This window comes from Chiloscyllium plagiosum, unplaced genomic scaffold (assembly GCF_037043375.1).
Source record: "Chiloscyllium plagiosum isolate Xiang-an unplaced genomic scaffold, Cpla_swu_hap1 HiC_scaffold_16, whole genome shotgun sequence".
NCBI classification, from domain to species: domain Eukaryota; kingdom Metazoa; phylum Chordata; class Chondrichthyes; order Orectolobiformes; family Hemiscylliidae; genus Chiloscyllium; species Chiloscyllium plagiosum.
Genome location: NW_028270154.1, coordinates 72096162 through 72123365, shown reverse-complemented (window position 1 = coordinate 72123365; position 27204 = coordinate 72096162). Strand labels below are relative to the sequence as shown.

General features: G+C 47.8%; 1 protein-coding gene across 1 annotated transcript; it reads left to right on the top strand.

Moving 5' to 3' along the window:
- The first annotated feature begins 21029 nt into the window (after positions 1-21029).
- LOC122556772 (early growth response protein 1-like) lies at positions 21030-24846 on the top strand. The gene is made up of 2 exons (XM_043703917.2): positions 21030-21470; positions 22181-24846. Exons 1-2 carry the CDS (start codon positions 21299-21301, stop codon positions 23995-23997), a joined length of 1989 nt encoding a protein of 662 aa, XP_043559852.2. The 5' UTR covers positions 21030-21298; the 3' UTR covers positions 23998-24846.
- Positions 24847-27204: the final 2358 nt, after the last annotated feature.

Genomic DNA, 27204 nt, shown 5'->3' with positions numbered 1-27204 from the left:
TGTATGACTCTTCCTCAGAATTGTTCTGACTCATACTGGATTTGAAGCGTTAATTCTGTTTCTCTCTCCGCAGATGCTGTTAAACCTGCTGAGTTTCTCCAGCAGTGCTGGAGAAATTTTGGTCTAACACTCAACACTGAAATGAACTTGGATTTCATTTTAGACCATCACCAAGCCCATTCATTCCCACCTCGAGAATATCACCCAATTTCATCACTGTCACAGCTCACAGGTTGCTAAAATTCTCATCTATGCCTTTGTTACCTCCAAACCTCCTGCTCTCCCATATTCCACTCCACACAAACTTGACATTACCAAAACTCATTGCCCCCCTCCCCCACGTTCAAAGTCACCGCCAATCCCATTCCCCTCTCACCTCAGTACTCACTAACCTTAACTGGCTCAGAGACAAGCTGTGTTTGATTTTAAAATCCTCATCATCGTTTCCTAACCCTTTCACACCCTCACTTTTGTGAGATGTGGGTGTTGCTGGATCAGCCAACATCCACCATAATTGCACAGAGTTGACTATATTGCTGAGGTTCTGAAGGTCAGACTAGGTAAGGACAGCAGATTTCATTCCCTAAAGAGCATTAATGAACCAGATAGATTTATTTTTACTACAATTGACTACTTTCATTGTTGCCATTTGATAGCTTTTAATTCTACATTTTTAAAACTGAATTCAAATGTTGCCATCTGCCAGGGCTGGACTTGAGCCTACACCCCAAGAACAATAGTCTGAGTTTCTGGATTACTGGTCCACTGATTCCCTATCTGTGTAACATCTTTCAAGCAAACACCCCTCGGAGTTATCTCTGCCTGTTGAACTCTGTCCTCTCGATTTTAATTGCTCCACCATTGACGACTGTGTCTTCAGTTCCCCCAGGTCCTGAGATATGGAATTCTCTCCCACAAATTCTCTATCTCTTGTCATTTTTCTCCTTTACACAATCTTCAAAACCTACCTTTTAACCTTTGGGTTATTTGAAATAGTATATGACTCAGTGTGATATTATGATGTAGAAATCTCCTGTGGTGCGTGTTAGCACATTCTCGGAGAGGTATCTTTACATAAATATTAATTATTGCGACAGCGTGGTGCATGTTACATACAGATACTCTGAGAACTTGATGCAGTGTTTGGCTGCTTCTCACTCTCACCAAGCTTCTGTTCCTGTCAATAATACTGGTCGGTTGTTTTGACTTGCTGAGGATTCTCTGTGATTGGGGATGCCTTGTTTTTGGCTGTGCTGATGGGCCATTCTTGTTTGTGCGTCAATAATTGCTAGAGCTGGAGGCAGAGCTGGTTCTGCAGAGAGGGGGAGTGGGGGGGGGGAGCATTCTCTTTGGGAGACCCTGCCTTAAACAGAATGACGCAAAACTTCAAATTTGAATGTATATCGCAGCAAAGAGCTGAAGCTTGAGGCTGGGCCGCGCATCCGCACTGCAATCTGACTGCGTCTGAAAATGCCTGAGCTGGCAATCAGCCCAGAACAGGGAGAGTGTCGGAGGAGGGGTAGTATAAATCTAACCTGTCAGCACAGGGACAAGCCTCTCCGGACTGGGGGAATCTCTCTCCATCTGGGAACAGTCTGTCAGTTCTTCGAACGATCATTCAGTATCTGGGCGGTGCTCTCTCTCACACTCAACTGCTGGGGACAGTGACTTTCTAATAGTCTCTCTCCATCTCTCCACTGGGGACAGTCTCTCTGTACTGGGAGGTGGGGGGGAATTCTCTCTCCACTGGAGACAGTCTCTCTGTGCTGGGGGGGGAGGGAATTCTCTCTCCAATGGGAACAGTCTCTCTGTGCTAGTCACTCTGTACTGGGGGGGGGGGGGGGGACATTCTCTCACCATTGGAGACAGTCTCTCTGTGCTGAGGGTGGAAACATTCTCTCTCCACTGGGGACAGTCTCTCTGTGCTGGAGGGGTTGAGCATTCTCTCTCCACTGGGGGCAGTCTCTCTGTGTTGGAGGGAAGGGGGGACATTCTCTCTCCACTGGAGATAGTCTGTCTCTACAGCAGGGGGGTCAATGTACCCCGCCCAAGTATAGAGCGACTGTCCCCAGTGGAGAGCGAATGTCCCTCACCCACTCCCCGTACAGAGAGACTGTCCCCAGTGGAGAGAGAATGTCCCCCCCACAGGACAGAGAAACTGCCCCCAGTTGAGAGAGAATGTCCCCCCCCAGCACAGAAAGACTGTCCCCAGTGGAGAGAGAATGCCCCCCCACCCCGTACAGAGAGACTGTCGACAATGAAGAGAGAATGTTCCACCCCCCCCCCCACCCAATATCGAGAGACTGTTCCCAGTGGAAAGACAATATCCCCACCCCACCCCGTACAGAGAGACTGTCCCCAGTGGAGAGAGATGTTCACCCCCCAACACAGAGACTATCGCCAGTGGAGAGACATTGGCCCCTCCGTCACTACAGAGAGACTGTCTCCAGTGGAGAGAGAATGCTCCCCCCCCTCCCCCAGTAGAGACAGACTGACCCAGTGGAGAAAGAATGACCCCCCCCCCCCCCCAGTACAGGGAGACTGTCTCCAGTGGAGAGAAAATGACCCCTCCGCCAGTACAGAAAGACTGTCCCCAGTGGAGAGAGATGTTCGGCCCCCAGTACAGAGAGACTGTCTCCAGTGGAGAGAGAATGCTCCCCCCCCCCCCCCAGTAGAGACAGACTGACCCAGTGGAGAAAGAATGACCCCCCTCCCAGTACAGGGAGACTGTCTCCAGTGGAAAGAAAATGACACCTCCGCCAGTACAGAAAGACTGTCCCCAGTGGAGAGAGAATTTTCCCCCCTTCCCCAAGTACAGAGAAACTGACCCCAGTGGAGAGAGAATGTTGCCCCCACCCCTAGTAGAGAGAGACCGCCCCAGTGGAGAGAGAATGTTTCCCCCCCTCCCCCCATACAGAGAGACTGTCCCCAGTGGAGAGAGAATGTTACACCCCCCACCCCACTCCAGTACAGAGAGACTGCCCCCAGTGGAGAGAGAATGCTCCCCCCCCAAGTAGAGACAGATCGACCCAGTGGAGAAAGAATGACCCCCTCCAGTACAGGGAGACTGTCTCCAGTGGAGCAAAAATGCCCCCCACCCCACCCCCAGTATAGAAAGACTGTCTCCAGTGGAGAGAGAATGTTCCCCCCCCAGATCCCCCCCCCGCCCCAGTACAGAGAGACGATCCCCAGTGGAGAGAGAATTTTGCCCCCCTCCCCCAGAACAGAGAAACTGACCCCAGTGGAGAGAGAATGTTCCCCCCACCTCTAGTAGAGAGAGAGACTGTCCCCAGTGGAGAGAGAATTCCCACCTCCCCCCAACACCGAGAGACTGTCCCCAGCGGAAAGAGAATGATCCCCCTCTTCCCCAGCACAGAGAGACTGTCCCTAGTGGAGAGAGAATGTTCCCCCTCTCCCCCAGCACAGAGAGACTGTCCCTAGTGGAGAGAGAATGCCTTCCTCCCCCCCGCCCCAGTACAGAGCGACCATCCCCAGTGGAGAGCGGATCCCCCACCCCCCACCCCCAGCACAGATAGACTGCACCCAGTGGAGAGAGAATATCCCCCCCCCCCCAGCACAGAGAGACTGTTCCCAGTAGAGAATGTTCCCCCCCCCAAAAACACTGGGGTGGGGTGGGGACATTCTCTTTCCACTGGGGACAGTCTCTCGGTATTGGGTGGGGGGGGTAGAACATTCTCTCTCCACTGGCGACAGTCTCTTTGTACGGGGCGGGGGGGCATTCTCTCTCCACTGGGGACAGTCTCTCTGTGCTGTGGGGGGGGGGACATTCTCTCTGCACAGGGGACAGTCTCTCTGTGCTGGGGGGGGGGGGAGTCCGCTCTCCACTGGGGACAGTCTCTCTGTACTGTGGGGGGGGGGACATTCTCTCTGCACAGGGGACAGTCTCTCTGTGCTGTGGGGGGGGGGGGAGTCCACTCTCCACTGGGGACAGTCTCTCTGTGCTGTGGGGGGGGGGGACATTCTCTCTGCACAGGGGACAGTCTCTCTGTGCTGTGGGGGGGGGACATTCTCTCTGCACAGGGGACAGTCTCTCTGTGCTGTGGGGGGGGGGACATTCTCTCTCCACTGGGGACAGTCTCTCTGTGCTGTGGGGGGGGGACATTCTCTCTGCACAGGGGACAGTCTCTCTGTGCTGTGGGGGGGGGGGACATTCTCTCTCCACTGGGGACAGTCTCTCTGTGCTGTGGGGGGGGGACATTCTCTCTCCACTGGGGACAGTCTCTCTGTGCTGTGGGGGGGGGACATTCTCTCTGCACAGGGGACAGTCTCTCTGTGCTGTGGGGGGGGGGAGTCCACTCTCCACTGGGGACAGTCTCTCTGTGCTGTGGGGGGGGGGACATTCTCTCTGCACAGGGGACAGTCTCTCTGTGCTGGGGGTGGACATTCTCTCTCCACTGGGGGCAGTCTCTCTGTACTGGAGTTGGGTGGGGGGGGGGGACATTCTCTCTCCACTGGGGGCAGTCTCTCTGTACTGGGGGTGTGGGGAACATTCGCTCTCCAATGGTGTGGAGGGCAGTCTATCTCTCTTGGCCACAGTCTTTTATAAAGAACAATCAAATCTGGGAGCCCGCTGTCTGTTGGGGACAGCAGGAAGGAGTGTGCTTCTTACTGTGGTTGTAGATTGGAAACCTGTCTGTCCACCTTGAACAACTGTTACAGACTGGCACAGCCGTGGGTTCAGGATCATATGCCGCCACTACCGTATAGGTACAATGGGGAAATGTCTAAGGCCTTTCCGCCTCAGGCTGAGAGCGACCATGCTTGACATGAACTGTACATTGTAAATAGAATCGGAGTAAAGCTTGGGCCACGAATTGACAGGACCCATTCTCTGCTGAATTTGATGTCATGTCAAATTGGAGCTGTGCAAACTGAGACAATATGTGGAAATGAAGGCTTGCTTTTTACAGTAGGCAGTTTGACAATGAACCAGCCTGCTAAGATTGGCAGCTGTTTTCTGCAGCCTATTCTCTCTGAAAGAGGGCTGGAGCTGAGGGAATGACTGGTGTTTGTAGTTTTCCTGGGAAAACGCGGGGGCTGCCTGAGCTCAAACAGTGGGACTGTCCTCTTACAGCGCCCCAAACCCTTCTCTCCCTTATCTGTGTGTGTCCCGACTTCATCAGTCACAGAGTAGGCTCTCTGGAACAGGTCTGTGTTTTGTCGCTGTTAGACAATGCTGAGTGAAATTCGGAGTTCTGCAGTCCCTGGGATTGAAATGGAGGACACAGTAACCCCGCCCAAGCTTTCATCACACGGCTGTGAGCTGCAACAGTACACCCCCGCAACAGCAGGGATCCCGTTCGTAGGAAGCTGGCGTTAGATTCTCTGCTGAAAATCCCAGCGTTGGTCTGGAGCTCCCCCCTCCCTTTCATAGCCAGCCCGCGTCACCATTCACTGCAGCAACTTCCACTGTCCCCCCTCCCCACATCCCCGGTACACACCGGTCTGACTCTCCAAGCAAGTAGCAGCCGTGAGCCCAGGGAGAAAACAAACCGAGCCCCGGCTCCTGGGTGAAAGTGACATGTTGCGAGGGAAATCTCCGCAGGAAATAGCAAGACGGAGACCAGAAAGAAAGGGGGGGGGGTGTGGAGGTAGGGGGAGAAAGGAAGGGAGCACTGCAAAGCACAAGGAACAGGAAGTATTATATAACGTGCCTGCAAACTACAAACAGACAGCGATGGCAGGAATCCATTTTACAAATAAAAATCATTCATGTAGCAAGTTAAATCTGACAAAGCAACTCACAGAAGGACATGGCAAGTCCAGTTTGTGGCCTACAGCTCAAACAGAGATACCGTTCCAATATTGGGGAAATCTCCCACAGCTCATTTTGGAACCCAGAGGCTGTTATAGGATCTGGGGCCAGAGTTCTGGTGGGCTGTGCTGATGTAGGAGCAATGCTGAATAATGTTGGAGTGGTGCTGGGGAATGTTAGGACTGTGTTGGGGAATTGTGGAGTGGTGTTGGGGAAGATTGGAGTTGTGTTGGCGAATTGTGGAACTGCGCTGGGGAACGTTGGAGCAGTGCTGGCGAATATTGGAGCTGTGTTGAAAAATATTGGAGCAATGCTGGTGAATATTAGAGGAGAAAGTGAGGTCTGCAGATGCTGGAGATCAAAGTTGAAACTTTATTGCTGGAACAGCACAGCAGGTCAGGCAGCATCCAGGGAACAGGAGATTCGACGTTTCGGGCACAGGCCCTTCTTCAGGAATGACATTCCTGAAGAAGGGCCTGTGCCCGAAACGTCGAATCTCCTGTTCACTGGATGCTGCCTGACCTGCTGTGCTGTTCCAGCAATAAAGTTTCAAAACTGGTGAATATTAGAGCTGTGTTGGAGAATTGTGGAGCTGTGTTGGAAAATGTTGGAGCTGCAGCCGGGATTGTTGCAGTTCTGCTAGAAGGTTTGGGAGCTGCGTTGGCGTCAGTTCTCACTGAGGTAGCTGGAGATCAAGTCCTGCTATTCCCATCTCATCACATAAATTTTAAAAACTAAGCATTCTAAGATTCCCCCACTGGTTGACCAAAAGCATGGGCAATGTTTCTGTACTTAGCATAAATTACAATGTATTACAAATAATAAGTCTCCATTTACAGGTAAACCATTATGAATCATTAGTAGAGAAGACTACCAATTAAAATGCTCATTCCCCTTTAAAATACCCCTCACCGGTTATATAAAAAAAATACAAATGGAGATAAAACTTGGAAAAGAGGTCAGTCTCCATTTGAATAATCTCACGTCCTGGTTTTTAAACTTTTCAATGAAGGCCACGGATTATGATCAGCGCAAATGAGTGTTTCCTTGTTTCTGTGTCGGACGTAAACCTCAGCATGTTGAAGAACTAACAACTATCCCAAAGACTCATTTTCTGAGCTAAAGTACGTCTGATAATAGTTTGGTTTCTTAGAGAAATGCCCCATTGGCTTCTCTATTCTTAACTCCTCATCCTGTAACGAGACACCACTCACCTTTCACCATTTAAAAATATCAAGGGCAACCAACAATGGCTCAGTTCTTAAGGTTACCTTCTGCTTCTCAAAGGCTGCCTCGATTTCGCTGGCCATAAAACTTTCGCTTTTTAAAAAAAATCAAATTTATTTAAGGTACTGAAATTATGCACAAATTTCCATTGAAATCCACATATTCCTAAAAACCTTATGATTTCTCATTTACTTTTCAGAACAGAGAACTCTATTAGAGTCATAACAGAAATTGCTAGTGGAACTCAGAAGATCTGGCTGCATATAGGGACGAAGCTGATGAAGACATATTAGACTCAAAACATAACCTCTGCTTTCTCTCCACAAATGCTGCCTGATCTGCTGAGTTTCATCAGTAATTTGTGTTTTTGTTTCAGATTTCCAGCAACTGCAGTTCTTTGTTTTAATTCTATATTAGCCTTCACTTTTACTGCCCTTGTTCAACCATATGTCCCAAGTAAGTCACACTTGAATTTCAAATTCAAGTTTGTCTAAATGTATTATGGAGCCAACGAACTCTAATTGCTTTAACAGGTCTTTGATGTGTCTTATGTGTTCTTTCCAAATGATATAATATATAATAAAACATCATCCAATTACACTACATGGTTACGAACTCCAGCTATGATTTAATTCATAAGCCATTGGAATCTAGCTGGGGCTTTCTTGAACTCAACTGGCATCATCCAACATTGAGATAAGTGATTTGGTATAACAAAACTGGATATATCTTTCACCTTTTATGTTAATGGAACTTGCTAGTGCCCTTCAATAGATTAATGTTAGAAAAAAATGAGACTCTGCCAACCCTATCAATGCAGCTGGTGGAAGGGTGAGCTTGGGCTACCCAGTATCGGCTGGGTGGAGGCAACGTTGGCAAGGTGGAGGAGGGATGTTTTAGGCGGCTGCTATAGCAGTGATGGTGGTTCCTCATTGTGGCCACATTGGGTGTTGGTCTGCTTTTGGAGTCTTCAGCAGCATGGCCCAGGATTCCATTGGATGGCTTGGCTGCAGCTTCAGCAATGAGGTGGTTTCAGTTTGGCATCCAACGGCCTAGGATACCTTTGGTTGGCTTTTGTGAAGTCTTCTTTCCCAAGACTGGTCCTTGGGGTGGCTTTGTGATTCTGTGAAGTCTTGCAGTCCCAGGATTCCAGTGGTCCAGCGTGGATGACCTACTTCGGTTGCAGCTTCCAGCCTGGTATTCTAGTGGTCCAGCATGGCGCTCTTACAGTGATACTGTCTTTTTCCAAACCCAGAAGCTGTGAATTGAACTAAGATGGACTTTGTCTAAATTTATTTCTATTTTTTCTTATCTATACCTTCTATTATTAGTATTGGTGCCATGGTAATGTGATTTAAAGATGTTTCACTTTTTTTGTAAAAATACAAGTGACAATAAATGACTATTCTATTCCTCCTTACCCTCTTCCCCACAATCATATCTTTTCAGCATTATTTATGTGACAACTGATTCTGTTTATCTGGAAAGGTTGGTGAGGGTCCTGGTGAACATGATAAATTTGCTGAGCCTCCAGAGGAAGAAAAGGTGTTGTTGTGCCTTCTTGACCATCACATCTACACTGGGGGGCATCAGAACAGACTATTGATTATTGTCACGCCTAGGAATTTGATGCTCTCAACCCTCTCCACCTCAGCTCCGTTGATGTAGAGGGGGGAGCGTGTTCCCCTCCATTCTTCCTAAAGTCAATGATCAGTTCTTTCAACTTGCTATGGGGTTGTTATCTTTGCAACACAAGACCAAGCATTCTATCTCCTTCCTGTATTCTGATTCATCCTTGCTTTGATACTTGCCCTGCAAAGGTGGTGTTGGCAGCAAATTTATAGATGGTGTTTAGGTGGAATTTAGCCATGCAATCGTGAGAGTACAGGGAGTGCAATAGGGGAATGAGTATGCATTCTTGGAGGGCACTGGTGTTGAGGTTTTAATCAGTTTTAAAGAAACTGTAATCTCCTGACTGTAAACCAATTCAAATGGGCTAAATTGAGTAGAATCATAGAATCCCTACAGTGTGATAGCAAGGCATTCAGCCCATCAAGTCACATTGACCGTCCAAAGAGCATCCCACCTAGTAACCCTGCATTTCCCGTGACTAATCCACATAGCCTGGAAACTATGGGCAATTTAGCATGGCGAATCCTCCTAACCTGACATCTTTAGACTGTGAGAGGAAACTGGAGCACCCGAAAGAAACCCACGCAGACACAGAGAGAATGGGCAAGCTCCACACAGACTGTCACTCAAGGCTGGAATTAAACCCAGGCCCTTGGCGCTGTGAGGCAGCAGTGCTAACCACTGAGCCACCATGTCACCCAATAGATTATTTATGGAATCGCTCGTGACAAATAATATGAAATCTAAATAAAAACTGAAAGAACTGCAGGTGCTGTAAATCAGAAACAAAGACAGAAATCACCAGGTCTGGCAACATCTGTGGAGAAAACTTAGAGTTAATATTTTGAGTCAGAACTGAGGAAGGGTCACTAGACCTGAAACATTAACTCTGCTTTCTCTCCAGAAATGCTGCCGGACCTGCTGAGCTTCTCCAGCAATTTCTGTTTTTGCTTTGAATAAGAAATCTCATCCTTTATTCTAATGCTGTGAGTATTTGTTGCAGTAAATCTGGATCAGGGTTTTCAGAATCTGATGGTCCCTCTCCAAACCTCACTGTGTTTGCAGATTAGCTTATCCTGAAAATGCTACAGATTTCTTGGAAAACTTTAAGCATAAAATTAGAACCCTGATCAGACCGTAAATCAATTGATAGTCCATGATTGAGTTTTTTGAAGAAGTAACAAAGAAGATTGATGAGGGCAGAGCAGTAGATGTGATCTATATGGACTTCAGTAAGGCGTTCCACAAGGTTCCCTATGGGAGACTGATTAACAAGGTTAGATCTCATGGAATACAAGGAGAACTAGCCATTTGGATACAGAACTGGCTCAAAGGTAGAAGACAGAGGGTGGTGGTGGAGACTTGTTTTTCAGACTGGAGGCCTGTGACCAGTGGAGTGCCACAAGGATCGGTGCTGGGTCCTCTACTTTTTGTCATTTATATAAATGATTTGGATGCAAGCATAAGAGGTTCAGTTAGTAAGTTTGCAGATGACACCAAAATTGGAGGTGTAGTGAACAGCGAAGAGGGTTACATCAGATTACAACAGGATCTGGACCAGATGGGCCAATGTGCTGAGAAGTGGCAGATGGAGTTTAATTCAGATAAATGGAAAGGTGCTGCATTTTGGGAAAGCAAATCTTATCAGGACTTATACACTTAATGTTAAGGTCCGAGGGAGTGTTGCTGAACAAAGAGACCTTGGAGTGCAGATTCATAGCTCCTTGAAAGTGGAGTCGCAGGAGATAGGATAGTGCAGAAGGCTTTTGGTAAGCTTTCCTTTATGGGACAGAGTATTGAGTACAGGAATTGGGAGGTCATGTTGTGGCTGTATAGGTCATTGGTTAGGCCACTGTTGGAATATTGCGTGCAATTCTGGTCTCCTTCCTATCGGAAAGATGTTGTGAAACTTGAAAGGGTCCAGAAAAGGTTTACAAGGATGTTGCTAGGGTTGGAGGATTTGAGATATAGGGAGAGGCTGAACAGGCTGGGGCTGTTTTCCCTGGAGTGTCGGAGGCTGAGGGGTGACCATATAGAGGTTTACAAAAGTATGAGGGGCATGGATAGGATAAATAGACAAAGTCTTTTCCCTGGGATCAGGGAATCCAGAATTAGAGGGCATAGGTTTAGGGTGAGAGGGGAAAGATATAAAAGAGACCTAACGGGCAACATTTCACACAGAGGGTGTTACGTGTATGGAATGAGCTGCCAGAGGATGTGGTGGAGGCTGGTACAACTGCAACATTTAAGAGTCATTTGGATGGGTATATGAATAGGAAGGGTTTGGAGGGATATGAGCCGGGTGCTGGCAGGTGGGACTAGATTGGGTTGGGATGTCTGGTCGGCGTGGACAGGTTGGACCGAAGGGTCTGTTTCCATGCTGTACATCTTTACGACTCTATAACAAGTGAAAATAGTTAATGTTTTCACTATAATCCTCACTGTAATGAAAGGAAAGGGATTAGGTTGTTGTATTCATAATTCTAAATATATACTGATATCCTCCTTTCATTTTTGGCAATTACCAACATAATCTATTAGCAATCAACATGGTTCTTCACAAACCGATGCATATTCAAAGCTAATCTGATTACCTTTTGAGGTTTTCCTACTAACTAACTAACTAAAGTGACATATTTTACAGAACTGCATAAGCAACTCAAAATACTTCCTTTTGATATCTGTGCAGCACAATTGTCTGATGAACAATTATCTGTTCTTTGGTCACAGGTCTGGAACCTCTTCAGCCACATCTCTCAGTGCTAACATCAATAACTCAGGATCTGCTTCCCGATCCCGAGATAGTGGGAGTGGGCAGCACGGTGGCACGGTGGTTAGCACTGCTGCCTCACAGCGCCAGAGACCTGGGTTCAATTCCTGCCTCAGGTGACTGACTATGTGGAGTTTGCACATTCTCCCCGTGTCTGTGTGGGTTTCCTCCGAGTGCTCCGGTTTCCTCCCACAGTTGAAAGATGTGCAGGCCAGGTGAATTGGCCATGCTAAATTGCCTGTAATGTTAGGTGAAAGGGTAAATATAGGCGTAGTGAGTCGGTATTAGGCCAAAGGGCCTGTTTCCACACTGTAAGTAATCTAATCTAACCTCTTTTGCACTACTCTTATTTGTAAATAGAGTTTCAATTACCCTAACATCTGCTTGTGATATTACTGTGATCTCTGATGGTCACCACACATGATGGAAAAATACCCAGAGCCCGATCCTGAAAAAGTTGCAAGTCTTTCATCTCAACTGGTCTTGTTGTAAAAATCAGTGAAGCTATGATTTTTCAGTCCTGCCACATGATTCGCCAGAAATAAATCAATTCCATCCACAGGTGATTTCTTAATTAACCCAACTACCATGAGTTCAGACAACAAATTACATTCCAATTGGACTTTGTGCAATGGAACCCTGGATATACTCTCTACCAAGTCCGTTTGTCAAAACTTTGGTTTTCAATTAACTCTCTGAAGGAAAGAGAAATCCTTCTCCAGAAAGAAAACTTGAGTAATCCCTATATCTCTTACTACTGTTATGGGCTTTTATTCTTCCTTTGGAAAAAAAAGGTGTTGTCTTCCCTTCAGTGACTTTCATCTTCCCTTCCGTGACTCCGATGTATTTCTTCTGCACTCACTGCAGTGTCTAATTCTGTTCTCTTAGTTGTAGTTAAATCTATAATCTGATCAATGGTCTTCTCCTTCTGAGTTTCCGTTTTGGACTCATTCATACAAACTTCTAAGTCTCATGCATATCCCTCTCAACTTTCAGTATTCTGAATAAACGTGTCCCACCTTACTACAATGAAAACACGTTGGCTTCCAGTTCTCACCTCCACCCTCAGTTCTTCTCTTTCTTGATCTTGAGGCATTCCCAACTTTCATAGAATCATAGAATCCCTACAGTGTGGAAACAAGCCCTTCGACCCAACCAACCCTCTGAAGAGTAACCCACCCAGACCCATTCCCTTACCCTATTACTATACACTTACCCTGACTAATGCACTTATCCCACACATCCCTGGACACTATGGGCAATTCAGATTAGATTGGATTAGATTAGATTAGATTAGATTAGATTAGATTAGATTAGATTAGATTAGATTAGATTACTTATAGTGTGGAAACAGGCCCTTCGGCCCAACAAGTCCACACCGACCCGCCGAAGCGCAACCCACCCTGACCATTCCCCTACATTTAGCCCTTTACCTAACACTACAGGCAATTTAGCATGGCCAATTCACCTAACCTGCACATCTTTGGATTGTGGGTGGAAATTGGAGCATCTGGAGGAAACCCACACAGACACAGGGAGAATGTGCAAACTCCATACAGACAGTCACCCGAGGCTGGGTTCAAATCCAGGTCCCTGTCACCGTGAGGGCAGCAGTGCTAACCACTGAGCCACCATGCTGCTCCTCAATTTCTATCCCTTTCAAACATCTGAAAGTGATAGAAAAGGTTTAATTTTGTGAATTAGTTTATAATCATCAGCCATTTTTCCTGCCTGTTTTAAATTCCTGAAAGAGGATAACCTCCCTAAGAGTTTCAGACATGGTTTCACCGTATAAGGTTCATAACCATCTGCCAAAACTACTCTGCTTAATCTTTCGAATCCAATGTAAGTTTGTCCATATTGCTTAATCAAATTCTGGGACCTTTCTCTATTTGCCTCAGGCATTAAATTGTATGCAGCCAATATAGTCTTCTGCATAGTATTCTCAAGAAACCTCTTCTGACAATAAAGCATTGATTTCTTGCAATTTACACTGCATAAAGAATGTTCAGTCTTCTTTTGCCTAATTCACTTGCCTCGTCACTTTCTACAAATCACAAAAAAATGCCTCCACATTATTATCCCAAATTTTGATAGGACCTGTGCAAAATTAAACTAGACTTCAAATTATGAGTCAGACTCTCCCACTACTACCGGGGGCCTACATCAATACCTGACATCCCTTATTTCATTCTCTATAATTTTCAGTTTATATTCATGTTTTCTTTCTTTACTTTCTCTTTGCAATTCTAATCCTAATATTCTAATTTCAATTTATAGTGTTTTTAAAATTCTCTTTTTATGCTCAAGCTGCTTTAACTGTCACTGAATATCAACCAATTCTGATGTTTCATGTCTGGATACCCAGCATCTCTTGTAATTTCCTTTAACATAAGTGCTATGCTAATCCCTCAATCATCTCTGCCTTTCTAGCTCTGTCAAGCAATTCCAGTTTACCCATCAAGTCAATCAACATGGTCTTTGAAATTTCCTTAAAACCGCAAGGGACAACTTTGACACCTGCAGGAAATCCTTTTGGCATTTCTGAAGCCTTGTCTTAAATGCAGCACAGACCTAGTGTTTTCCTTCACCTATACCACAAACACATCCTCATTGCCTCAGTTTCAAATCTAGTCCCTGAAAAGCTCCCAAAGATTGTTACAATTTACAGGGGTAGTGCACCGGAAATCAAGGCTCATTATTCCTGGAGTCATCACAAAAGTTAAAGATTTTTAAATGTACACAAAGTATCCTCAATCCACCTGCCTTTTAGGCCCAGGTTGACAGAAAATAAGGACCAGGCTTCTGCACTTCACAAAAATTACTTCTTATTACAAGTAATTAGACTCAAGGTACGGGTAAAATTCAGAAGGATCGACACATGTCACCACTAATTATCATATACACACCCTTTTACACATGCACACGACATGGAAAAGGAAGAAAAAGCATGGTTATGGATGGAGATAAAGCTGTTCGCTGGTTTCTGTTCACAAGGGTTACTGAAATGAGATGATTCTTATCATCCTCATGTTGGTCAGAATGCTACTTCTGAGTTATCCTTCTCTGGATGCTTCCGTTGTTTTGCAAGAGGCACATGCTGGCTAGCTCACTTATGAAAGGTTTCTTATTAATTAGAACTCACAGCTCACAGCAACTGCTGAGCGAAAGATAATCTGAGATTCTTCTGATTTAAAATGGCTTACTGAAGAGAACAAATAGTACTCACGTATCAAGTTGCATACTTTAAGAAGATGCTGTAATCTTTATAAACACAGGTTTCAAGACATGCTCTTTTCTCAATTCAGTACACAATTGAGAAAACACAAATATAAAAAGACACAGTCTGTACATGGAATGTTGAAGTTATGCTGGGGAGGTTGAAGTTGAGATGGCGAATTGTGAAGCTATGCTGGTGAATGTTGGAACGATGCTGAAGAAAGTTGGAGCTGCGCTATTTAGCTGGAGTGGTGCTGGGGAGTCTTAGAGTTGTGCTTCTAAATGTTAGAGCTGTACTGGGGAGTGTTGGACCTATGAGAGCTCAGCTGGAGCATGTCAGAACTGTGCTGGGGAATATGGGAGCTGTGCTCGTAAATTTTTCAGCTGTGCTATGTAATTTTGGAGCTGTGGGAACTGTGCTGGTGAATGCTAGGGCTGCACCAGGGAATGTGTAGAGATTGTTGGAGCTGGGCCAGGGAATGTGGGACTTGCGTAGGGATTGTTGGAGCTCTGCTGGGAAATGTGGGACCTGTGTAGGGATAGTTGGAGCTGTGCTGGGGAATGTGGGACCTGTGTAGGGATAGTTGGAGTTGTGCTGGGGAAGGTGGGACCTGTGTAGGGATAGTTGGAGTTGTGCTGGGGAAGATGGGACCTCTGTGCAGGGATTGTTGGAGCTGTGCTGGGGAATGTGGAACCTGTGTAGGGATAGTTGGAACTGTGCTGGTGAATGTGGGACCTGTGTAGGGATTGTTAGAGCTCTTCTGGGGAATGTGGGACCTGTGTAGGGATTGTTGGAGGTCTGCTGAAGAATGTGGGACCTGTGTAGGGATTGTTGGAGGTCTGCTGAAGAATGTGGGACCTGTGTAGGGTTTGTTGGAGCTATGCTGGGGAACATGGGACATGTGTAGAGATTGTTGGAGCTGTGCTGGGAACTGTGGGGCCTGTGTAGGGATCGTTGGAGCTATGTTGTGTTTGTTGAAGCTGTGCTGGGGAATGTGGGACCTGTGTAGGGATTGTCAGAGCAGTGCTGGGGAATGTGGGACCTGTGTAGGTATAGTTAGATCTGTGCTGGGGAATGTTAATCCTGTGTAGGGATTGTTGGAGCTATGCTGGGGAATGTGGGACCTGTGTAGGGATTGTTGAGGCTGTGCTGGGGAATGTGGGACCTGTGTTGGGATAGTTGAGGATGTGCTGATAAATGTGGGACCCTGAGTAGGGATTGTTGGAGCTATGCTGGGGAATGTGGGACCTGTGTAGGTATAGTTGAGGCTGTGCTGGGGAATGTGGGACCTGTGTTGGGATAGTTGAGGATGTGCTGGGCAATGTGGGACCTGTGTAAGGATTGTTGGAGCTGTACTGGTGAATGTGGGATCTGTGTAGGTATAATTGATGCTGTGCTGGGGAATGTGGGACCTGTGTTGGAATAGTTGAGATTGTGCTGGAAAATGTGGGACCTGTGTAGGGATTGTTGGAGCTGTGCTGGGAACTGTGGGGCCTGTGTAGGGATTGTTGGAGCTGTGCTGGGGAATGTGGGACCTGTGTTGGGATTGGTGAAGCTATGCTGGGGAATGTGGGACCCAAGTAGGGATTGTCAGAGCAGTGCTGGGGAATGTAAGACCTGTGTAGGTATAGTTGGAGTTGTGCTGGGGAATGTGGAACCTGTGTAGGGATTGTCAGAGCAGTGCTGGGGAATGTAGGACCTGTGTAGGGATTGTTGGAGCTGTGCTGGTGAATGTAGGACCTGTGTAGGGATTGTTGGAGCTGTGCTGGGGAACAGGGACCTGTGTAGGGATTGTTGGAGCTGTGCTGGGAACTGTGGGGCCTGTATAGGGATTGTTGGAGCAGTGCAGGGGAACATGGGATCTGTGTAGGGAATGTTGGACCTCTGTTGGGATTGTTGAAGCTGTGCTGGGGAATGTGGGACCTGCGTAGGGATTGTTGGAGCTGTGCTGGGAACTGTGGGGCCCGTTTAGGGATTGTTGGAGCAGTACAGGGGAACATGGGATCTGTGTAGGGAATGTTGGACCTCTGTTGGGATTGTTGAAGCTGTGCTGGGGAATGTGAGACCTGTGTTGGAATAGTTCAGATTATGCTGGAGAATGTGGGACCTGTGTAGGGATTGTTGGAGCTGTGCTGGGGAATGTGGGACCTGTGTTGTGATAGTTGAGGATGTGCTGGGGAATGTGGGACCTGTGTAAGGATTGTTGGAGCTGTGCTGGTGATCATGGGACATGTGTAGGGATTGTTGGAGCTGTGCTGGTGATCATGGGACATGTGTAGAGATTGCTGGAGCTGGGCTGGTGAATGTGGGACATGTATAGGGATTGTTGGAGCTGTGCTGGGTAACATGGGACCTGTGTAGGGATTGTTGGAGCTGCGCTTGGCATGTGGGACCTGTGTAGAGATTGCTGGAGCTGTACTGGTGAATGTGGGACCTGTGTAGGGATTGTTGGAGCTGTGCTGGGGAATGTTGGACCTGTGTTGGGATTGTTGGAGCTGTGCTGGGGAATGTGGGACCTGTGTAGGGATTGTCAGAACAGTGCTGGGGAATGTAGGACCTGTGTAGGTATAGTTGGAGTTGTGCTGGTGAATGTGGGACGTGTGTAGGGATAGTTGGAGTTGTGCTGGTGAATGTAGGACCTGTGTAGGGATTGTTGGAGCTGTGCTGGGGAATGTTGGACCTGTGTTGGGATTGTTGGAGCTGTGCTGGGGAATGTGGGACCTGTGTAGGGATTGTCAGAACAGTGCTGGGGAACATAGGACCTGTGTAGGTATAGTTGGAGTTGTGCTGGTGAATGTGGGACGTGTGTAGGGATAGTTGGAGTTGTGCTGGTGAATGTAGGACCTGTGTAGGGATAGTTTGAGTTGTGCTGGGGAATGTGGGACCTGTGTAGTGATTGTTGGAGCTGTGATGGGAACTGTGGGACCTGTGTAGGGATTGTTGGAGTTGTGCTGGGGAACATAGGACCTGTTTAGGGAATGTTGGACCTCTGTTGGGATTGTTGAAGCTGTGCTGGGGAATGTGGGACCTGTGAGGGTATAATTGAAGCTGTGCTGGGGAATGTGAGACCTGTGTAGGGATAGTTGGATCTGTGCTGGGGAATGTAGGACCTGTGTAGGTATAGTTGAGGCTGTGCTGGGGAATATGGGACCTGTGTTGGGATAGTTGAGGATGTGCTGGGGAATGTGGGACGTGTGTAGGGATAGTTGGAGTTGTGCTGGTGAATGTAGGACCTGTGTAGGGATAGTTGGAGTTGTGCTGGGGAATGTGGGACCTGTGTAGTGATTGTTAGAGCTGTGATGGGAACTGTGGGACCTGTGTAGGGATTGTTGGAGTTGTGCTGGGGAACATAGGACCTGTTTAGGGAATGTTGGACCTCTGTTGGGATTGTTGAAGCTGTGCTGGGGTATGTGGGACCTGTGAGGGTATAATTGAAGCTGTGCTGGGGATTGTGAGACCTGTGTAGGGATAGTTGGATCTGTGCTGGGGAATGTAGGACCTGTGTAGGTATAGTTGAGGCTGTGCTGGGGAATATGGGACCTGTGTTGGGATAGTTGAGGATGTGTTGGGGAATGTGGGACCTGTGTTGGGTTAGTTGAGGTTGTGCTGGTGAATGTGGGACCTGTGTAATGATTGTTGGAGTTGTGCTGGGGTTCATGGGACATGTGTAGAGATTGTTGGAGCTGTGCTGGTAAATGTGGGATCTGTGTAGCCATTGTTGGAGCTGTGCTGGGCATATGGGACCTGTGTAGAGATTGTTGGAGCTGTGCAGGTGAATGTGGGACCTGTGTAGGGATTGTTGGAGCTGTGCTGGGGAATGTGGGACCTGTGTAGGGATAGTTGAGGCTGTGCTGGGGAATTTGGTACCTGAGTTGGGATGGTAGAGGTTGTGCTGGGGACTGTGGGACCTGTGTAGGGATTGTTGGAGCTGTGCTGGGGAAAATGGGACATGTGTAGAGATTGTTGGAGCTGTGCTGGTGAATGTGGGACTTGTGTTGAGATAGGTGGTGCTGTGCTGGGCATGTGGAACCTGAGCAGAGATTGTTGGAGCTGTGCTGGGGAATGTGGGATCTGCGTTGGGATAGGTGGTGCTGTGCTGGGCATGTTGGACTGTGTAGAGATTGTTGGAGCTGTGCTGGTGAATGTGGGACCTGTGTTGGGATAGGTGGGGCTGTGCTGGGCATGTGGGACCTGTGTAGAGATTGTTGGAGCAGTGTTGGTGAATGTGGGACATGTGTAGGGATTGTTGGATCTGTGCGGGGGAACATAGGACCTGTGTAGGGATTGTTGGAGCTGTGCTGGGGAACATGAGACATGTGTAGAGATTGTTGGAGCTGTGCTGGTGAATGTGGGACATGTGTTGGGATTGTTGGAGCTGTGCTGGGGAATGTGGGACCTGTGTAAGGATAGTTGAAGCTGTGCTGTGGAATGTGGGCGCTGTGTTGGAATAGTTGGAGCTGTGTTGAGGAATGTGGGACCTCTGTAGAGATAGTTGGAATTGTGCTCGGGAATGCTGGACCTGTGTAGGGATTGTTGGAGCTGTGCTGGGGAATGTTGGACGTGTGTAGGGATTGTTGGAGCTGTGCTGGGGAATGTTGGACGTGTGTAGGGATTGTTGGAGCTGTGATGGGGAATGTGGGACCTGTGTAGGGATAGTTGGAGCTGTGCTGGGGAATGTGGGACCTGTGTAGGGATAGTTGGAGCTGTGCTGGGGAATGTGGGACCTGTGTAGGGATAGTTGGAGCTGTGCTGGGGAATGTGAGAGCTGTGTAAGGATTGTTGGCATTGTGCTGGTGAATGTAGGACCTGTGTAGGGATTGTTAGAGTTGTGCTGGGGAACGTGTGACCTGTGCAGGGATTGTTGGAACTATGCTGGGAATGTTGGAACTTTGCTGGAGAATGTGACAGCCGTGCTGCACAAGATTGGAGTTGTGCTGGGGAATTTTGGAGAGAAGTGCTGAGGAATGTTAGAGCTGAGGGAGCTGAGCTGGGGATTCTTGCAAATGTGCTGGGGAACATTAGAGGTGGTCTGGAGAATGTGGGAGCTGGGGAATGTGGGAGTTGTGGTGTGAATGTTGGAGCAGTATTGGATAGTGTGAGACCCGTGGGACCTGCTGGGAAATGTGGTATCTGCACTAGGGAATGTTCCCGCTGTGCTGGGAATTGTTGGATTAGTGTTCCAGAATGTTAGAGATGTGGGAGCTGAGTTGGGGAATGTTGCAAATTTGCTAGAGCATGTTGGAGATATACTGGAGAATATTAGAGATGTGGGAGCTGAACTGGGAAATATTCCAGCTGTGTTGTGGATTGTTGGATTTGTATTGGGGAATGTGGTAACCAAACATAGAATTACAGAATCCCTACAGAGCGGAAAGCGCCTTCTCGAGTCTGCACTCTGACGGGCTCGCCTCATTTTAAACCCGGCAGCCCCGCATTTCCCATGGCTAACCTTTGGACTGTGGGAGGAAACCAGAGCATACCCAGAACAGACACGGTGGTAATGTGCAAACTCCACACTGGAGTTACCCAAGACCGGATCGATCCCCTGGTACTGTGAGGCAGTTTAATGTCCCGTCCCCTCCCCGAATGCTGATCGGAAACATTTTAGATTTCTGCAGGAAACGCACCAGCACTTGGCTCTGTGTGTGCGTGTGTGTGTGTGAGTCTGTGTGTCTCTGTGTGTTTCTGTGTGCGTGTGTGCCTTTGTGTGTGTCTGTGTGTGTGTCTTTGTGTGTATGTCTGTGTGGCCCTTGTGTGTATGTCTGTGTGTGTTTCTGTGTGTACGTCTCTGTGTGTATGTATCTGTGTGTATGTCTGTGTGTATGTCTCTGTGTGTATGTCTCTGTGTGTATGTCTCTGTATGTCTCGTGTGTGTATGTCTGTGTGTGTTTTGGGTCCCGCTCGGCTCCCTCTCGGCTCTGCTGCTCCAGCACTTTCAGCCCCGTGTCGCCGGAAGCTCCTTATTTGGGCAGCGATCCTTGCCCGGCGGATGCCCAAACATGGGCAGTGGAAGGAGGGGTGGAGCGTGCCCAAATATGGAGTGGCGATCCTGCGATCTTCCGGGGGAAGGGGAGGGCGGGATGTCCCCGCTCTGGGACGGGGATGGGGGTTAGGAATCGCGCCATGGAGGGGATACAGTGTGTGAGCCCCCTACCCTGCAGCTGCCTGTGTGTGGGGTGGGGAGGTGTGGGGGATGGGGGGGGGGGAAGCCTCCTTCTCCGGCCTTCAGAGGGAGGGGTGTCCCCCGCTCCCGTGACGTCACGGATTGCCGGCCGGGGAGCTGCCCAAACATGGGCTTCCGTAGCTCCATATATGGGCATGTACGTCAGAGGCTGGGCTGAGCGGAACCTGTTAAATAGAAGGCGCTCCCCCCGTGCCGGCGCGGAAATTACTCAGTGAGACAGGCAGAGGCAGAGGCAGAGCCTGGGCCCGGGCCGCCAGCACCAGCACCAGCACCAGCACCAACACCGCCGCGGACAGCCCCTGCATAGCGGATCCGCACCAGCAGCCTGGCATCCCCGCAACTCAAGCCAGGCCAGGTCCCTGCACCCTGCCCGGGACTCCGGGATTCTGTGTGTCTCTCCCCCCCCACCCCACCAACACCCCAGCTCTGGGCACCCTCACTGCTCCCCCTCTACCACACACTCTCAGTCTCTCTCTATCGGACGCTGAGATGGTGACTAAAGCCGAGATCCTGCCTCCCCTGTTGACGGAGCCGCTCTACCAGTCGGTGGACACCTACCAGAAGCTGGAGGAGGTGATGATGACCGGCACCTTGGTGACAGCCTCCACCGACCAGCCGTTTTACGGGGAACCCCTGCAGCAGTTTGAGCATCTGTCAGCAGGTGAGTCTCCCTCACCCACTCCGTCCCCCGTCCCCGGAGGGGAGTCTCCAGAATGCCTACTTCCCACCCCCCACTCGCTCGGTCCCGTCGGTGTTAACTGTGTCCGCTGACCGCACAGCCTTGTGTGTGCCGCAGACCCGCTCTGGCTTTGGGATTGACAGGGCGTTGGGATCTCTTGTGTTCTGCATTATTTATGAGGATACAGCGTCAGGAAATACCAGCCGCCAGCGAGCACCCTCGCAGGGAATACCGAGAGGGAGCGGACCGGAGCTGCCCACACACACGGGAATCACCCCTCCCTCCCACACATGCACAGGAAAGTCCAAACACGCACACACACAATTACTCAGGTATACACAGAGGTAGACAGATACACAGATACAGATAGTCGCCAGCATGCATTTACAAAATTATTGGCAAAAATTAATCCACATTTACTGTGACACACACACAGACACATACACACACACACACATAGACACACACACACACATAGACACACACACACAGGGAGAGACTGGACTAGCCACACAGGGACACCCATAGAGTCGCCGACAAGTTACCCCGAGCAGACACGTGCAAAAAGCGCACACATTCGGGGTTTTTTTTTATCCGAAGCAACATAGTTAGAATGGGGGTCGTGTCTGTGAGAGGTTCTTTCGCCCTGTGGTTGTCCTTTGTTAAACGAACTCTTGTTTTCTCGTTCGCAGACACGTTCACAGACATCTCCCCTGGAGCCGAGAAGAACCTGATGGAGCCGCCGTATTCGGCGCAGAGCTGCCGCCTCCCGTCCATCGCCTACACGGGCCGCTTCTCCCTGGAGCCGGCTTCCAGCTGTAACAGCCTGTGGCCGGAGCCCCTCTTCAGCCTGGTCAGCGGCATCGTCAGTATGAGCAGCGGCGGCGGCAGCAACCCGCCTCCGGCCAACCCCGACAGCGACTCCGAGGCGATGTGCCCCGCCGCTTCGGCCGGTTTCGGCGGCTCCGGCTCGGAGATGTTCCCGGGACAGTCGGACGGCTTCGCCAGCGGTGCCAGCTCCATCCAGTACCCGGCTTGTACCAACCCAAAGGGCTTCCAGCTGCCGATGATCCCGGACTATCTGTTCTCGCAGGCGGACGATCTGAACCTGGAGAGTTCCGAACAGAAACCTTTCCAGAGCGTGGAACCCAGAAGCCAGCCCTCTCTCATCCCCCTGTCCACCATCAAAGCCATAGCCGCCCAGAGCAGCGGTCCTGAGGCCAAGAACACGGTCACTTACACCTCGCAGCTGACCAAGCCTTGCAGGCTGAGGAAGTACCCGAACCGACCCAGCAAGACCCCTCCACACGAGCGGCCGTACGCCTGCCCGGTGGAGACCTGCGACCGGCGCTTCTCCCGCTCGGACGAGCTGACCCGCCACATCCGCATCCATACCGGCCAGAAGCCGTTCCAGTGCCGCATCTGCATGAGGAACTTCAGCCGGAGCGACCACCTCACCACCCACATTCGCACCCACACCGGCGAGAAACCGTTCGCCTGCGAGGTCTGCGGCAGGAAATTCGCCCGCAGCGACGAGCGCAAAAGGCACACCAAGATCCACCTGAGGCAGAAGGAGAAGAAAGTCGACAAAGCCCTGTGTATCTCCAGCCCGCCGGCAATCTCCTTCCCCTCCCCAGTCTCTAACACTTACCCCTCCACAATCGTGGGCACCTCCTTTGAATCCCCTGTCACTAACACTTACCCCTCTACAATTGTCAGCAGCTCCTTCCCCTCCCCTGTCACTAACACTTACCCCTCTACAATAGTCAGCAGTTCCTTTGAATCCCCTGTCACTAACACTTACCTGTCGACAATAGTCAGCAGTTCCTTTGAATCCCCTGTCACTAACACTTACCCCTCTACAATAGTCAGCAGTTCCTTTGAATCCCCTGTCACTAACACTTACCCCTCTACAATAGTCAGCACCTCCTTTGAATCCCCTGTCACTAACACTTACCCCTCTACAATAGTCAGCACCTCCTTTGAATCCCCTGTCACTAACACTTACCCCTCTACAATAGTCAGCAGTTCCTTTGAATCCCCTGTCACTAACACTTACCCTTCTGCAGAAGTCAGCACCTCGTTTGAATCCCCTGTCACTAACACTTACCCCGCTACAATAGTCAGCACCTCCTTTGAATCCCCTGTCACTAACACTTACCCCTCTACAATAGTCAGCACCTCCTTTGAATCCCCTGTCACTAACACTTACCCCTCTACAATAGTCAGCACCTCCTTTGAATCCCCAATCACTAACACTTACCCCTCTACAATAGTCAGCACCTCCTTTGAATCCACAGTCACTAACACTTACCCCTCTACAAATCTAAGCACTTCCTTTGAATCTTCAGTCACTAATACCTACCCCTCTGCAGAAGTGAGCACCTCCTTTGAGTCCCCAGTCACTAACACTTACCACTCCTCAGTCGTTAGTAACAGTTACCCATCAGTGACCTCCTCATCTTCTGAGATTGCACCCACTCTAACACCAAGGACAATTGAGATCTGAAATTATTCAGGACTCCAATATTGGACTTGTTTTTATATAAATAAATTTCACCTAGCTATTGTGTACTTGTGTGCCAAGCATTACCCCGTCACAATTCTGCAGATGCTATTCATGTGAAGATTGTTCAATGGGGTAAGGGGTGGGGGGGGGGGGGTGGGGGGAATGTTTGCATATTCCATCCTGTATTATTTGGAGTTCGAGGGACATTTGGGAAACCTTTCTATTGTGCAAATGCTATCATCGGTTCCTTTCAATGAAACTAAAAACGTACCTGGAATGCAATGAGGTGCCAGCATGTGCAGGAGATGTTCGTTATTCTGTGGAGGTCGCCTCGATACTTGCCAAATGACAGATACTTCCTTTGTCTCTCAGTTGGTTTTAAAACTATAAGAAGTCTGTGTGCCTTCTATGTGTAGCTTGCTGACGTGTGTCTGTTGGTGGATACACTGCATTAAAGCCTTAAAGGTGAAAGTGGAGAGATGGTCACTGAAGGCACTTTGCTGATGGAAGGAATATCAGAGGGAAGGGGGAAAAGGGAAGAAATGCCAAAAGAACATTTCTTTCGAATGTAAGCAAAAAAATATCTAAAGTATATTTTTGTAATCTAAGTGTAAATAGATTCAGAGCCCAGATGTTACTGTTACCTACCGAGTAGGCGTGTATTTTTTGTATGTTCTCAACATGCGTTTTGTATGGTGGATACATTTCAACATAGTGTTTGTAAACGGAGCGCCTGACTGTTCTCGCTTCTTACACATTGGAATGCGCTTTACTGCCAATTGGATATTTGGTGTACAATATATCCTTGAGGAAAAACAAAAAATAAATCTTCAAAAGATTTATCTCTTATTTTTGTCTGATTTGTGTATTTGGCTCCTGATTCAGAGTGTAAACTACAGAATCTCTGAAAGTGAATCATGGCCAGATACAATTACACCCCAAGGAGAAGCATGCATTCCACAAGCACTTTCACTCCTCAGATGGAAGCAATCAATTCACAGACAAACATTCAATTCAATTAAGATTAAGATTGGAAAGCAAAATTATAGCAGGACAATATGTCACCTTTAGAGAGGAGATAAGAGTCAAGGGGTGTTCCCACCAAGGAGAAAGGTGGACAAGCAATACTATACATAAATGCTCAAAGAGATGGAGAGTGAGATGAAGCTGAAGTTATGCATATGACAGATATCAGGTGGCTAGGATAAATGAGAACCAGATTGGATATTGAAGTTTCAGTGGGGAAATGAATAAAAAAAGAGAAGCAAAGAGACAATGTGAGAAGACACTGGCACTGGCAGCTAACATAAAAGAGAATGCCAAAGTCTTTAGAATAACATAAATATGTTTAAAAAATATATTTTGGATATCTAATTTTAGAATCCATATATTTAAAATTTTCTTCCAAAAACTGAAAAAAAAGGAGAAACCTGAGTTTGAGAAACTGAAAGAGCCCTAAGTTAATTACAATTCAAAGCCAATTCAATAGTCAGAGTCTGAGATGTGAAAATAATAAACATTGGGTGACTCTCTCTTCGTTGTCTAATGGACCAGTCATTCTGGTAATATTGCAGTTGTCCCTATCAGAACTGTAGATTATTCATGTGAGTCCCAGAATCAAAAAGTCATTTTGAAGATAAAGGTAACATTTTATCTGGGACATTTATACAGGTCATGACACAACAGGGATAGACTTCAGAGTGGGTTTAATTTTGGATTTTGGTTTTATCTGTGTGATTTCTCACAAAGATACAGTTGGAGTCTGGGTCAAGAGCTTCAGAACAGCTCAAACCAATAGCGGGTGTCTATCAGCACCAGAGGTGTTCCTGAGTTTGAGTCAATAAACAAAAATGCAGTAAGGATCATGGTTGAACTGGGGATTTCACAATCACATGGTGTTGAAGGAGAGTGTTGGCACTTTCACTGAGCTGGATGCTGATGCATGGCCCTAAAAATCTCATATCTCAGAGAAGAATGGAACCACTGAAGAGAATTAAAGTGATGTCCTAAGACCTGTGGCATACCTTACCTCCTGGTTCCAGGAGAAATGAAAGAAGCTTGCAAAGATCCTGCAATTTGCAAGGGAACTCTGGTAAGGTAATAAAATTTAGAATGGGAATAGTCTGTTATGATTTTCTTGTTTTTAACATTTTAGTATTTGTAAAACACTACTCTAAATTAATAGTACTTGCTTTAACTCTTGTCCAATAAATGCTTTTGTTTAAGATATTCAATTCTATAGTGTACTTGTTTCAAGGGGGCATAGCTTTAAATTAAGGGGGGGTAGCTTTATATTAAGGGGGGGGTAGGTATAGGACAGATGTTAGGGGTAGGTTCTTTACTCAGTGAGTCGTGAGTTCATGGAATGCCCTGCCAGTAGCAGTGGTGGACTCTCCCTCATTATGGGCATTTAAGCGGGCATTGGATAGGCATATGGAGGATAGTGGGCTAGTGTAGGTTAAGTAGGGCTTGGATCGGTGCAACATCGAGGGCCGAAGGGCCTGTACTGCGCTGTATTCTTCTATGTTCTATGTTCCATTCAGAAATAAGATTTGGATTTCTTTTTGAAAGCTACTGGTCTCCACTGAACTTGTAACAGTGGTAAAAGGAAAAGTGGAATTGATTAGGTACTTAAAAGAGGTTTTATAAACGGAGTTTAGAGAATTGAAGAATACTTTATATCTCCACAGATCTATTACCAAGGAGGAAAATGCTTCCCAAGTCAAAGTGAAAGAGGAGCTCTTTCAGTTACTGGCTGGGTCAAAAGTAAATAAAGAAATATTAAACAGACTGTCTGTACTTTATTAAAAGGTTAAAAAAATGCTGATTGTACTTCAAGTTGTGATCCATTGTCATGACAGAGATCAGAGTTGATGCACTCGCCATTATCTCTAAATCCCCCTCAGAACAGGGAATGTTAGCAGAGAACTATCGAATTACAACTCTTACACCTGAGCTAATAAAAGAAAAGACCAGCAACAGCAGAACAGTCATTTTAATCTTGATAGTGAGGAAGCTTCTGGAAATAATGATGTGAGAAAGAATTACCAATGACACTGCCTCAATTAAGGAAAGCTAGCATGGATTTGTTCAGGGTGAATCATGTTGACTAAATTACAGTAATTTTGATGAAATAACAGAGAAGGTTGATCAGGACACTGCCATTGATGTGGTGTATCTGAACTTCCAGAAGAGTTTTGATGAAGT

What these genes read in the sequence shown, in the direction of transcription:
- LOC122556772 (XM_043703917.2), top strand. Translation starts at nt 21,299, where the DNA reads ATGGTGACTAAAGCCGAGATCCTGCCTCCCCTGTTGACGGAGCCGCTC. An exon ending in GTTTGAGCATCTGTCAGCAG is followed by an intron (nt 21,471 to 22,180) that starts GTGAGTCTCCCT and finishes TCTCGTTCGCAG; the next exon opens with ACACGTTCACAGACATCTCC.